The sequence below is a fragment of the Centruroides vittatus genome, unplaced genomic scaffold (assembly GCF_030686945.1).
Source record: "Centruroides vittatus isolate TY-2023 unplaced genomic scaffold, ASM3068694v2 contig_979, whole genome shotgun sequence".
NCBI lineage: Eukaryota > Metazoa > Arthropoda > Arachnida > Scorpiones > Buthidae > Centruroides > Centruroides vittatus.
Window position 1 is genome coordinate 1,052,339 of NW_027122650.1, and position 13,881 is coordinate 1,066,219.

Genomic DNA, 13,881 nt, shown 5'->3' on the forward strand with positions numbered 1-13,881 from the left:
TGAATTGTTGAAAGTCTGGTAACTTATTTTTCTGTATCCATTGGATTAGTCTTGACAGAAAATTTTGCGAAAATTTGTTAGCCAACGCTGTTGGTCTGTAGTTTTGGGAATCCGTGCAGCACCTTGTATATCATATACAGGGTGCTCCGTCAAGACCGCATAAACTCTGCAGAGCGAGAATCCTCGCCCGAATTACACAATAAAAATGACCCAAGAACCATACCTCTACAACCCATAATTTTCGGTAAAAATGCAAAAGAAAAAGTATGACATTAGATCCGGTGAACGAAAAATAAACTTTATTGGAAACACAAACATCGGTATTTGCATATGATATTATGTTTGTAGGAAGATGCTCAAAATGACCATTTTGTGAACAACACGATACTGGATCGTTTGCAGTCAGCCATTCGGCGTGTGTATGTGTGTCTCGATAAGCGTGAGGGTGGTTTTGAGAATCTTCCTATAAAGGCATAATGTCATACTCAAGTACCGATGTTCATGTTTCCAATAAAGCTTATTTTTCATGCACTGGACGTGACGTCATACTTTTTATTTCGTATTTTAATCGAAAACTATGGGTCTTAGAGGTATGGTTCTTGGGTCATTTTTTAATACTCCGAACGAGGATTCTCGCTCTGCAGAGTTTATGCGGTCTTGACGGGACACCCTGTATTTAATAAAATTCAACTTTTGGGGAATTAATTCAGAAAAAATTGTATGAAATTATTTATATCATGATATATTAATGAAAGTTATTTTTGTAAAAGTATGCTACATAAATAAATCATAACAAAAAAAATTATAAATTTTTTGTGATTTTATTATTATAAGTGTTATTGCAAAATCGGAAATATTCTTTACAATGTCACCTTATCTAAGTGCTAACTAATAGTTTTCGTTTAAATAAGTATAATTCTGTAATTTTATTTAGTTTTCAATTCATTCATTCATCAAATAAATTTATTATATTGGTGACGTATGGTATTAAATTGTGTCAACTATCGATCATCAATGATACACCGCAAAGCTATACCATTGCGTATTTCAACAAGCGCTTAATTTCACACTTTATTTTACGCATTTAATTTTATCACGAAAATTAATTAGTAAAACATGCTAAACTACTAAAAAATGTAAGCATAATTCATTGTACATTAAATATTACTTTCAATAAACGTAAATATGAGTAGAAAATTAAAATAATACATCTTTTTTTGCATTTCTAATAACATTGACAAAACTGAAATATACTGACAAAGTTAAATTTTTTATTGAGACTAATAGTTAAAATTCTTAATGAAATATGCGACTTTTGTGGTATTTATATATAAAACAACTGTTTTAGAAGAGATCAAATTTTCTTAACAATGTTAAGTTATTTTAAGTTGGTCATTGAATTCCTTGGAGGACAAAATCACCTGTATGTAGAATGTTGAATATCGCCAGCAATTTTAATGAGGTTGATAACAGTTTTTCCTGCAGAACTCGTTATAAAATTGATGGTAATTGTCCTAGTGATTTAAATAGTTTCCGTTTCGTTGATTTACTTTTCACATACATTTATTGTATATCTATATATATTTCTCTGTGTCGAAATTTTTAAACTTCAAAACAATATCGACTTCGTCACGAATTTTTCTGATTAAACACGCAAAAACTTGTGATTTTTTTAAAACAGTATTTAGTCGATTAAAGACTATTTACTGTGAATAATTTCAAAATCGAAATTATTTTAGAAAAGATGTCAGAGGAAAGAAATTTTTGCACAAGTAAGACTGGCATTCTCAACGAAGCCGTTTTAGAAGCAGATTGGTACTCTTTTTTTTCCTGTACAAACTTGCCTTGTAAAATCTAGTTTCGAAATCGCTCAATATGCAAATTTACCGAGGATTTTAGAAAATACATATTGTTAAAGAAATATTCTTCTTTCCTTTTATTTTTAAGTATCGAAAATTGATCTGGAATGGTGGAATTTTTAAAATAGAGAACAAAATAGATGACAGATATTAAAAAAAAAATATTCCTACGATATTTAATGAAATAAAAATTTCAGGTTTCATATATGAAACAAATAATCCTTTCTTTCCGGTAATCAAAGTTACGAATGCGTAAAATCAGAACGATTTTTATTGATCATAATAACATTTTCAACCCTTGCATTAGTTGTTGTGTAAAAAAGAAAATTTGAAAGAATGTAAAGTTTGAAAATTTTTATAAATTTCTCAAAAAACCTTCAATTCCAGTTGTTCCATTGTTCTAAACTCGGCGTTGAAAATGTATAATTAAAAAATTACCCTTGACTCTGCATTTTTTATTTTAATTTTCATATAATTTTATGAATATTTGACGAAGCTTTAACGTAATTTCCTACGAGGAAAAGATATTTTTACGCAAAATAATAAATATTTTAATTGCCGCGTTACCAGAGTTATTACAATTAAACTTCCGAGTCTAGCATTTATCGGGGTTGACGTCCGAAGAGGCGGAGTCCTTAATAATCTATATTCGAATTCTTAAATTTTATTTTCTCACTTCGAATTTTATATTAAAAAAAAAATCCCAAAGCGACTGTAAAAATGATTGTATTAATGAGATTTTCTAGGTTTATAAATCAATAGAACCAAGTTAAGAGTATAGGATTTCAGTCATAATTGTTGATTACTGTAACGGAATTTTTATATAATAATAATAATTTCTATTATTAAAGTAAAATTTTAATTTCTATTAAATTATACTTTCTAAAGAAAAATTTCCCATAGAAGAGTAAGTGATAATGTAGGTGCGGTTTTCTTAAGGAGAAAACTTTTTTATTCTTGATAAATAAAAAATGATACCAGAGAATTTAGTAATTGCAATTATAAATAAATTATAAAAACTTCTATTTTAGTCAGAATTTGAGCGTACCTTTATTCATTATGTATTGCAAAGGGTGTGTCTGTTTTTTTGGCACATAGATTGCTTGACGCTCGCGTGTATTCTGCACACTTTGACGCGATATTGTTGAAAAATTTCGAATTAAATTTTTGTACAAATTCACAAAGTATATGTCAAACTAATTCGATTTATTACTTTAATGATATTCCCTAAATTGATTTTTTAGTTTAATGCGATTGTTATACTCATATCGATTATGTTATATATATATCCTCCGACCTTCAGCGTTAACTTCACGTCGTTGATTACATTAACCTTCAATAGTTTTGTAACTTTAGGATTATCTAATTACCGAAAATAAATTTGGTTCGTTTAGATTCCTTTTAGAATTCCTTAAACTTTAACATTTGCTTGTTTTGAACGGTGGGGGGGGAAAGAAAAAAAAACTTACGTTACTTAAATAACTTACTAGCTACCTATAGATGAAAACAACAATAATAATTTACAATAATCTAATTGCATGGTTAAATGATCAAAAAAAGTTTTTAAAGTCACTTTGAGTCCGTTGACTCATCGATTATTAGACCTTGGACTCGTTAATTAAAATACCGAGTGAAGGCCATATCACATATTTATTAATATAATATAGAAAAATAATGACGATGCATTTTAAACAGGGTTTACTTACATGGTTTTGTTGGTGTACGTCGATAGATTGGTATGGTCGAACCACGTGGGTTTGTTTAAAACTGACAGTAACGTGTTTGGATGCATATCGTTGACAGGGGGCAGTTGCGAGGACGTTATCCATTTGTTCAGATTTCCTTCGTACGATGCTGATTTCGGATAATGTAGTTTTGGTAAAAATATGATGTCGGAAGATCGAAACGAAGCCATCTATCCAGAGGAATATGCACTCGTGAACGAACTGCCGTGCCTAACTTTGATCGTTGGGTGGAGGTGTAGTTAGTGCTGTGTAGCGTGATACGCCGCTATTACGTATTCTACGAACGGGCTTATTTCTTATAACATTCCCTCCGTTCGATTTTCGTCGCCATTCCCATTCGGAGGAACTTGCTGCATGATAGGACGTCAACTTATCATGTGTATCCTATAATAATCCATTGGCAAGGTTCGCCAGTAGACAATTATCATTTTATATCCGTATTGTGTTTACTGTTAAACAACAGAATTTTATTTTAATGATATTAAAGTTAACTTTAAATTACTGGATGTTTATAACGAAATTATTTTAGTAAGATGGACACTTTTGCATTTCTATTATTGAAAGTATTAAAACATTATTAAATAGAATTATAAACTATAGAAATATTTTTATTAATTAAAATTTAATGTGATTTTATTTTATGTAATAATTTATTTCCTTAGTCTCAGTGTTATGTCATAAATGGATTTTTGAATTTATTGTAAACTAGAATAACATTTCAATAGCAATGAATATATAGTAATCTAATTACTTAAGAACATAGCCTCTATTAAAGTGAAAATAATTATCTAATTTACTAGTGATAGATAGTGTCACAGTAATTATTACCATAATATACTATTTTACTGTGAGTGTCATAATAATTAAACCTAAATAAATGTCAGCTCTCTTCCACAGAATAATAGTTTTAATGTATGCTTTTGCTTAAAAATTTTATTAAAATAAAATTTGAGATATTTTTACTTTGATAAATGAATGATTAATAGTTGATGTAATTTCATAAAACACTTATAGTAATAATTTCTGAATTATTCATGCAAATCAAACTAAAATGCAGAAGTTAATTTGAGTCATGCAAAACTCTTTAATATGATGATATTTTAAAACTTAATTCTAATATTAAAACTTAGTCAACTTTCATTTGATAAATTTCATGTTTTATACAATATAATGATTTTACTTAAAATTTGTGATTTTTATTTTGTTTGAATGATAAAATTGAAAATTAGAAGAAAGATTAAATATATTTGTATTTCATTTTCAATAATCAATTATTCTTGAACTATGAAATGTTTAAACTGTGTTTGTATTTATATATGATACATATATTAACTGACTTGACTTTATATTCGAATGCTTAACTTGATATTTATATATTAGATAGGTTCACTACTTTAATATTATGATGCATTGTGAAAATAGTGAAATTATCTGTTATAAGTTTGTAATATCAGATGTAATACAAAAAATAGAAATAGTGACTTGATTTTAAAATTTTACATTTTGACTATTTCTTGCAAAATAGATTTCAAAAAAATTTCTCTGAATGATCTTTATGGTCCAGCTCATTAAATTGTGTACTATATCTGTAAGTAGAAAATGATCAAATATACATCATTTGTTATTATTCATAACTTTTATAAGATTATCTTTCTACATATTATGATTGTTTATCTAAGTTATTAAAAATGAATGGTTGATAGATAGTTACTTTTTTCTACAGTTTTATACATTATATGCATTTTTCTTATTGATAATCTTTTATCAGAATTCTTTTGCTTTTCTTTAATTAATTAGAATTTTAAAAACCAAATCTATCACTAAATTTGTCATAGCTATTCTCTTACATCATCTGACAATTGTGGAAGGAAGGTGTAAGAAATAAATTATATTTGCATTTTAAAATTGATTTGGATTATTGCATTTTCATTATTGAACAACCATTCAATTAATTCCTTATTCTGTAAAGTGCACCAATGTGAAAATAAGAGAGCCAGAACTAAAATGAATTAAGTCCAAAAGTGGCACTTTTAGTTATTCAGTTTTTTAGGGAGAAAGTGAATCAAGTTCTTATTTCCATAATTAGGTCACCAACAGCAATGATTTCCTTTGGCTATGAGAAATGATTTATTTTAGATCATTGAATTAGATCACTGAAGATATCAAATTAAGTCCAGTTTAGTTTTCATGGTTAAACTAATTTTCTTTATGTACCAAAGTTAATTTATCTGTGTATAATTGTATAGACATCTATAGGGGGTGATCGGTTAACGAACATAATCCATTCCAAGATGATGTTCACTATCCGAATTGTTTGTTAACCGATTATTGATTTACCATAGATTTTGTGGGAATTTGATTAATTTGTTCTAGAGATCCCAAAAATAAATAAAAGATTATATAGTTACTATGTTTATTTACATGTATTAACAAACTAAAAGCAATCCCTCCATTTTTTCATGGATGGCACATCTTTGTTTCTCAGATGCAATTTTCGTTCCTCCTTTCTTTATCTGCTTGAGTCTTTTTGATTATTTTTTTCTTAGCTAAGATTGTATCTACTATAGACCTGTTGAAGTCATCTGCCTACAATATCAGACATCTTCTGCCCACTCTCTACCTCGGCTATTATCTCTTGCTTAGTTTCTATAGTGAACACACTCCACTTTTTTTAGGTCTCCATAATATTATCAGTTTTTTAAATAAAAAGTTTACTCAATCTTCTTCACACACCGGAAATTCATACAAAAATAGACTTACGTAAAAACCAGATAACCGGAGTGGTTAGTATTCGGGTCGCAAACGTTTTCGTAGCCTCATCTAGGCTCTTCTTCAGGCTTTGTAGTAATACATTTACGCCGATCATTGAATTTCGAATATATTCCTTTTGGAAAGAACCGTGTTTCGAATTCCACCACGTGAAAACGTTCCAATATATTTTTTAAACGAAACGATCGCCGGTCCATGCAGCACGTTTCGTTTCGTTTAAAAAAAATATATATTGGAACGTTTTCACGTGGCGGAATTTGAAACACGGTTCTTTCCAAAAGGAATATATTCGAAATTCAACGATCGGCGTAGATGTATTACTACAAAGCCTGAAGAAGAGCCTAGATGAGGCTACGAAAACGTTTGCGACCCGAATACTAACCACTCCGGTTATCTGGTTTTTACGTAAGTCTATTTTTGTATTAAAAATTTAGAAAAGCACTTACAAAAATTCAGAGAACAGAAATTAACTATTGCAAAGAAGGTTATGTATACAATTGTGAAAATCTCGTTCCATAAACCATGTATAGATGCCATTAAAATATAGTTTTATAAATCTTAAATGCAGCATTGCTTCTTGTGTTTGTTCTCTCAGGTGTCCGTTATCTGAACATAAAAATCATTTGCAAAAGTTTTTGTTGTCTGATTTGTTTGCAGTCCGAACTGTTCGTTAATTGATCACCCACTGTATAGAGATTTAAAAAAGAAAAATTAAATTAAATGTGATCAGATGTAAAATACAGAAAGAGAAATGATTTTAAATCAGAAATGAATAAGGAGTTTTGCTTTAATTAACATTATGATATGAACAGATTTAATTAACATCATGATGTGTTAATAACATTATTAAGTTTAGTTCATCATCAATCTTTTGTCTATCCAAATGAGTTTGTTTGCAGTTGGGATGGTAAAATCCAAGCCCCAAGGGCTCATTGACATTGGAGGGACCTGATTATGGAAGAAATCTTGTATAGGCCTATAGCATGAACAGCAAATTTGGTTTCAGTTTGAGTTCTGTCTTTCTGTGATATCCATCACTTCAGACATGAGTGATTTATGCTCACCTATGTTGTAAAAAATAAAACATCATTATCTTGGAAAACAAAGAATGAATGTCCTATGAAATGAACAAGGACAAGGTTTATGACACTCTGGAAATAAATATAAACATCCACATCAAACCTGATACACAGCATTAATTTATTCAATTCTCACATAACACTCTGGAAATACCAACCACTGTTTTTCTTGCCTTGAGGCATGCAACACAATTGATATTTACCCCAAAAGGTGTGGAGAAGGTGAAGATTTCCCTTTTCTCCTTGATAGGGATCTGAAAATATCCAGAACTCAAGTCAAGGACAGAAAATATTTTGCTTCCCCTAAACTGGGTTAAAATATCATTGACTCTCATCATAGGAAAATCTTGACTGATGGTGATATCATTCACCAGCCTTAGATCTAAAGTAAATCTAATGTCACCATTGTCTTTGCTCATGATGCGTATTGGCGAGTTTCAAGGACTGCTACTCTCCTCTATGATCCCAGCTTCAAGGTATGCATTTATTTTCTTCTTCAACTTAGTAAGCATAATATGGGGTATTTTGTATTGCTGGGTGTTCAATGGCTTGGAATCTGACAGCTTGATATCATGGCAAAATTTTGATGTTTCTGTCAGATTTCAAGTTTGGAAGTGAAACAGGAAGAAAGATCTCATATCATGTCAAGCGTATCTTGGTAAGGAGGAGGTATGATGCACCTTTACTCCTTCAGAGATTGTGTTTGTGGTCTGACTCAAGAAGTCAACTCTGAAAATCATGTCGTAATTAACAAAAGAACTCACTTCGACACTCCCAAACTTCTGTCATGATCTTGTCACCACGTGAAAGCTTCACACAAATCACAGATTTGCAGGTTACTGGTGGTCCACTGTTCCTCTCACTGATAGTTTCATTGACCATTTCACAATTGTCCCTGTCCAAGAGTATCCTTACTGTATGAAGATCCATCAGTGACCTTTCTGATCCTGTATCAATGAGAAAGGTGATATTTCTCATACCGAAAATTCCTCCACACATAGGCAAACTATTCCTATACCTTCTGATTTTCAGGATCAGTTTACAAATATTGTTGGGCTTACAATCCTGGTTGCTATTGCAAGTCCTTATTAGTTTAACTGTTCATTGTGCTTTGTTGGGCAGCTATGTGCAATTTGTCCAGGGCGATCACACGTGTAGCACACACTTTCTACTACTTCCTGACTGCAATTATTTCTATTAACAATTGGGCCGTTTATTTTGAAAGTGGTGTAAGTCCATTTTTTCTTCTTTCGAGATATTTAAACATTTGTGTTTTAGTTGATTCAAAAATATAAATAAAGTGTACAGGTAAGCCTCCTACAACGCGGTACCTTTACAACGCATTTTCGCTCCAATGCGGTTGGAAAAACGCGGAAATTTTCTGACAACGCAGTACTTTTACCACACGGTTTAGAGTATTTAGAAACGAATTATCTTTCACATAAGAGAAAAATCGCAACGGATCACATAAATGCAGTGGAACTTGATGAAACAAGCTCAGATTTTGAAATAAGGCCAGTCAAACATTCTCGGACAATTATAATAAGTGACGATGAGGACTGAATTTGTGAGCATAACATTATGTTTCTTTTTGATTTTGACTTGAAATCATAATCTTTTTAGTTTTTATATGATGTTGAATTTTATTTAAGCTTTTTATGTACATAAATTTAAAAAATGATGAAAATGTTACACCATAAAAGGCAGTTTTTCTCTTTTTAGAACCGAATCCCAGTTTTTGTATTAAGTTGGTGTCTCCTATAATGCGATTTCCCACAACACGGTATTTTCAAGGAACGTATCTACCGCGTTGTAGGAGGCCTACCTGTACTAAGTTTGAAAATGTTTCTATGACTTTAGAAATATGTAAGTTGATTGCATAAAGACTTCTATGTGAATTTAACTAAACTAATATATTCTTTCTGGGCCATAAATGGACTTACACCACTTTCATAATTATTGAATTGTAAAATTCATTAAATTTCTATTATGTAAAACTAAATTTCACTTGAAACACATTGTTTTATTCTGATTTTGTTTATATATAATAACAAGAAATAAAATAGTGTTGTTTATTCTGAATATTAAAAATATTTACTTATTGTTAAACTATTTTATAAGTTTATCATTATTATGAGCTTACCATTAGACATTGCTTTTCATTTAGGTTCATTACATGGATTTTTTTCCATTCCATCAAATTGTACATTTGTTGGTAAAATTCATAGTTTTATTCCTCTGTTGTAAAGGGCTGTCCATAAATGATATCCACATTGGAAGCGACTTGTCTTAAGAGAGGGTTAACCCCTCCCTTAAGACAAGTCGGACAAGGGGGGTTGAGCATTAGTGGACATCCATTTATTTCATTAAATTTTATACAGTTTATGCATTTTATTATATTTATTTCAAAGTTTCTTGTATGTTTCATTTCCGCTTATGGTATCTATCATTCATAAGGTAATGAAGGTTTTAATGGGGGTTGCATTATGTTGGACATCCAAACAGGGGAAGGGTTACAAAAACTTGGACAAACTGGGACAAGAGGGAGAAGTAAAAGTTCAAGGAAAATGCAGATGTAATTTATAGACAGCTTAAGGGCTTAATTACACTGCAGAAAATGGACTTACACCACTTTCATAATCAATGATTATGCAATGTCATTTACTAATGAATTTTTAATTGATCAAAGCGTATGGTTATTTTAAAATGCTATGTGTGAATTGTTTAAAAAGTTTACACTAAATTGTATGTATATTATGTGATTTCTCAATTTTTTCCAAAACTGGACTTACACCACTTTCAAAATAAATGGTCCAATTATCAGTCAGTTCATGCTTTCCAGAAGCTCTTCCACTTGCTTTGCAGGTTTTGTCTACCACTGCTTGTAATTTGCCTTCTTTGTGTTCTTCGACTCCCGTGTTGATATCCTCATGGGGTTTCATGATGGCCTCTGCCATATTGACGCAGCACATGCTCTTATAAAAAAAAAACCTTTGTTCCACCTCATTTGCTTTCTTCTACCTCAGCTGCTTTATCAAATGATGCAGGGTGACTGTTCAACACTTCTCTGCATAATTAGATATCTATGCCTCTAATAAACTGATCAAAAAGTAATTGTTCTTTGTTAAGCTCAAGATTCAGGTTAGAGCTTAGGATTCTATTACTTCATCAACTGCTTTACATAAACAAATACAGAACTCCCACAAATCATCTTTTTGTTGCCTAATGCTCATATACTGCCTTAAAGCTTTCCTAAATTCTTAAAATTAAAGGAGGAGACTCTTTGTTAAAGCTTTCCTAAAATTTCCTAATGATTTGATCTTTGATCTTGTCATAGTCATCTCTAACATGGCCCAGACCTTGTTAAGAAAGGTCAGAAGTTTCCCTTTTAATCTAGCACTGACAATGTAGTCTGATTCTCTCTATACAGCTCTCTATACAGCTGTCAACATTCTCAAATTGCAAGAAGAATTCCTTCACCAAAATCAGATGTGATTGGGTGCCTGTGAACATGGGGACCACTCCGAGGTACCAAACAATTAATGGTGGACACAGTGCTGACTGTTCTGTTGAAATAGCCTGGGATTCGGATTCCATTTTCACAGGATGAATTTATAATACTGAGACTATTATAACTTGATATGACAAAGGAGTCTTGAGAGCATATCCTGTTGCAGACACCAGTTATGTGGGGAATTTCTTGATAGCTTAGAGAGTTTCCATGCAGGTATGAAGAAAAAATGTATCCAATTAAGTAAACATGCTCTACTGTTGAATGAAAGACTCCAATAAAAGAATCAAAAGTTTATTTCATTGTTTTAAGTTCAATTCAAGACACTACTATCACAATAATACTTTAATTCTGTGCTGACTTTCTTGCGTCCACTGTTTATGACATGCACAACCCGAGAACATTCCACTTCTCAATCCACACTTTTCCAACTTCAGGACCTATTTTCACCATGTCTTTCTTCTCTTGCTTGCTAAACCAAAATGTGCATTTTGTCCTATAGGCCTTCACAAGGGTTCTTCTAGATCTGGGTCCCTCCAATGTCATGGAGCCCTTGGGGTTTGGATTCTATCCCCTTCGACCATCCCAACTGCAACAAACTCATTTGAATAGACAAAAGATTGACAATGAACTAAATTAAAAAGATTATTCTAAAATCAGGTATATTTATACATAGTAAATTAATTTAGTCATTCATACATTGTATTGTTAATAGCAGGGTTGAGGCTGAAGTTTTAAACACGAAAACGTGTACGTCGGACAGTCAGTGCCGCTTTCCTGTAAGCCTAGAAGTATGACAATGGTGTTTGGAATGTCAATCATGATTCCACTGACTTTGCAAATACCATTGTCAAACTTATAGACTTACAGGAAAGCGTCACTGAACATCTAACGTACACATTTTTGTGTTTAAAACTTCGGCCTCAACCTCGCTAATATGATTAAAGAAATGCATGCTGAGAAGTTATACATATTTCAAATGATTGCTGAATTAGATTGGCTTTAATATAACTAGCGAGCTTACAGATGTTTATACGAGAGACACTCTGAAAGTTTCCAGATACAACAACCCTGTTCATTATTACTTTGTCTGTCCTCATATTTTCTCAACTTACTCTCCCTGATGCTCAATGCACCATAGCATGTGGGAGAATCAGCTCTGGAAGCATTGACACCAGTCTTCTTCTGAGATGTCTGCCAGGGTGTCTTGTACACAGCAGTTCTCTCTTCTGGACACCCAAAACAACATCCATTGAGGACCACCTTGGCTTTGAGAAACAGAAAGAAGTCACAGGGTGCTAAACTTGTATTTATAAGGTGGATGGGTGACCTGTAGGTTGTCTTTGTTCTAATAATAATTATTTAAACATCATAACTGTTAAATTGATTTATTTACAAACATTGTTAAATTATTTCATTTGAAACATGTTATAACTGCTGAGGAATAAGTAATATTTAACTTCAGCAAAGTTTTTAGACAAATTTAAGTGACTTGTTTATGCTTATAAAAGACTGGAGAATTGATTAGCTGTGTACATTATGTATTGCTTTATTGGAAATTTTATATTCTAAACAATAAGTTTAGCAATTTTTAAAATTTTATTATTATTGTATAATTTAGTTATCAAATTGTTTGTCATTTTTGTAAATAAAAAAATATTGAAATATTCCTAATTTACATATGTTATCTTAAATTTTAAATTGTAGTTTTTATTATTGTGAAAATATGTTTATGCTTATATAAATTATTGCTAGATTTATAAAAAGAAATTTATTTTGAACTGTTAAAAATTTATTTAGTAAAATTGGTTTATTATTTAAAGGAGGAGAAAAAAGATTTGTTTGTTTTTATATGAATGTTTTTTCAAGACGTAACAAATTAAATCCAAATTGTTAAAATTACTAAATAAAATCCAGTTGTATTGAGTGAGTGTATATGTTATGGTATTTTTTGTATGCAATTACATTTTTTATGACTGACTTCTATTCTTTTGCAAAGCCTAAAAATATTTGAATAAGGTATTGTTTTGTTATATTTATTCTAATTTAAAATTATTTCTGCTGTTCCATTGTTACTACCATAATTTTGAGCAGATAATATGTGGTGTATATCTTGCAGCAAATTGCAAGAATAAAAATAAAACATTTAACTATAACAATCCTAATGTATAATCATGCCTCTGAGGTTTTGTCTATTTGCTATATTATGTAAATGCTTTGTAGATCAATTTCTTGTTTTGGTTTTTTGTTAATTTTACTAGCGTTTGGTTTAGTGTATTGCCATTTTTTTCCATTACACTGATTTGTTTTAGAACTTTTTTAGAGAGTTTTTTTTTTAAATAAATTCTATAATACATATAATATTTGTTATTTAATGGTTCTGCAAATTTTACTACTTTTGTGACTTAGTATTTTCTATTAATTGTTTGTATTTTGATTGTATTTTATTTTATGAATTTTTTAGAGTATATTAAATTAAATTTTTGAGTTTTTCCAATATGGCTCATATTTCTATCTGTTTGAACATTATAAGCACACAAGAAATTAATTTTGTGTCCTTGTAATAAAGCCATTCTTAGAATTTAATTACTAAACTTTGTGGAAATGATAGTTTATTAGTAATCCAAAATTATTTATCTTTATAATATAAAACTTTTTAATATGTTAATAAAATGATTTCTAGAGTTGACTTTACATATAAACAAATTTTGACTTTCTGCATTTGTTTCTTATTATTAATTAATAAAATTTTACATGCTGTATATTTAAAAGTAGGTTAAATAATTTTAATTAAAAACATAAAACTGAATGAATAAAATATATGTATTTTTAATTATATCAAGTATTAGAAAGATTACAGGAATCTGATATAGTTTGGGTTCACTAGTTATAAATAGTGTGTTGAATTGTTATTAAGT

At 30.4% G+C, this 13,881-nt stretch overlaps 2 protein-coding genes across 5 annotated transcripts in view; one reads left to right on the forward strand and one right to left on the reverse strand.

The window, feature by feature from the left end:
- LOC136985771 (protein NEDD1-like) overlaps nucleotides 1-3,876 on the reverse strand; it is an 85,464-nt gene extending 81,588 nt beyond the window's left edge. The window contains exon 1 of the mRNA XM_067283115.1: nucleotides 3,566-3,876. Coding sequence (XP_067139216.1) covers nucleotides 3,566-3,774 — 209 coding nt within the window. The 5' untranslated portion in view covers nucleotides 3,775-3,876. The remainder of the gene's footprint in view (nucleotides 1-3,565) is intronic.
- Nucleotides 1-13,881, forward strand: part of LOC136985780 (methyl-CpG-binding protein 2-like) — an 81,918-nt gene that overhangs the window by 37,111 nt on the left and 30,926 nt on the right. The gene's annotated exons all lie outside the window — the stretch shown is intronic.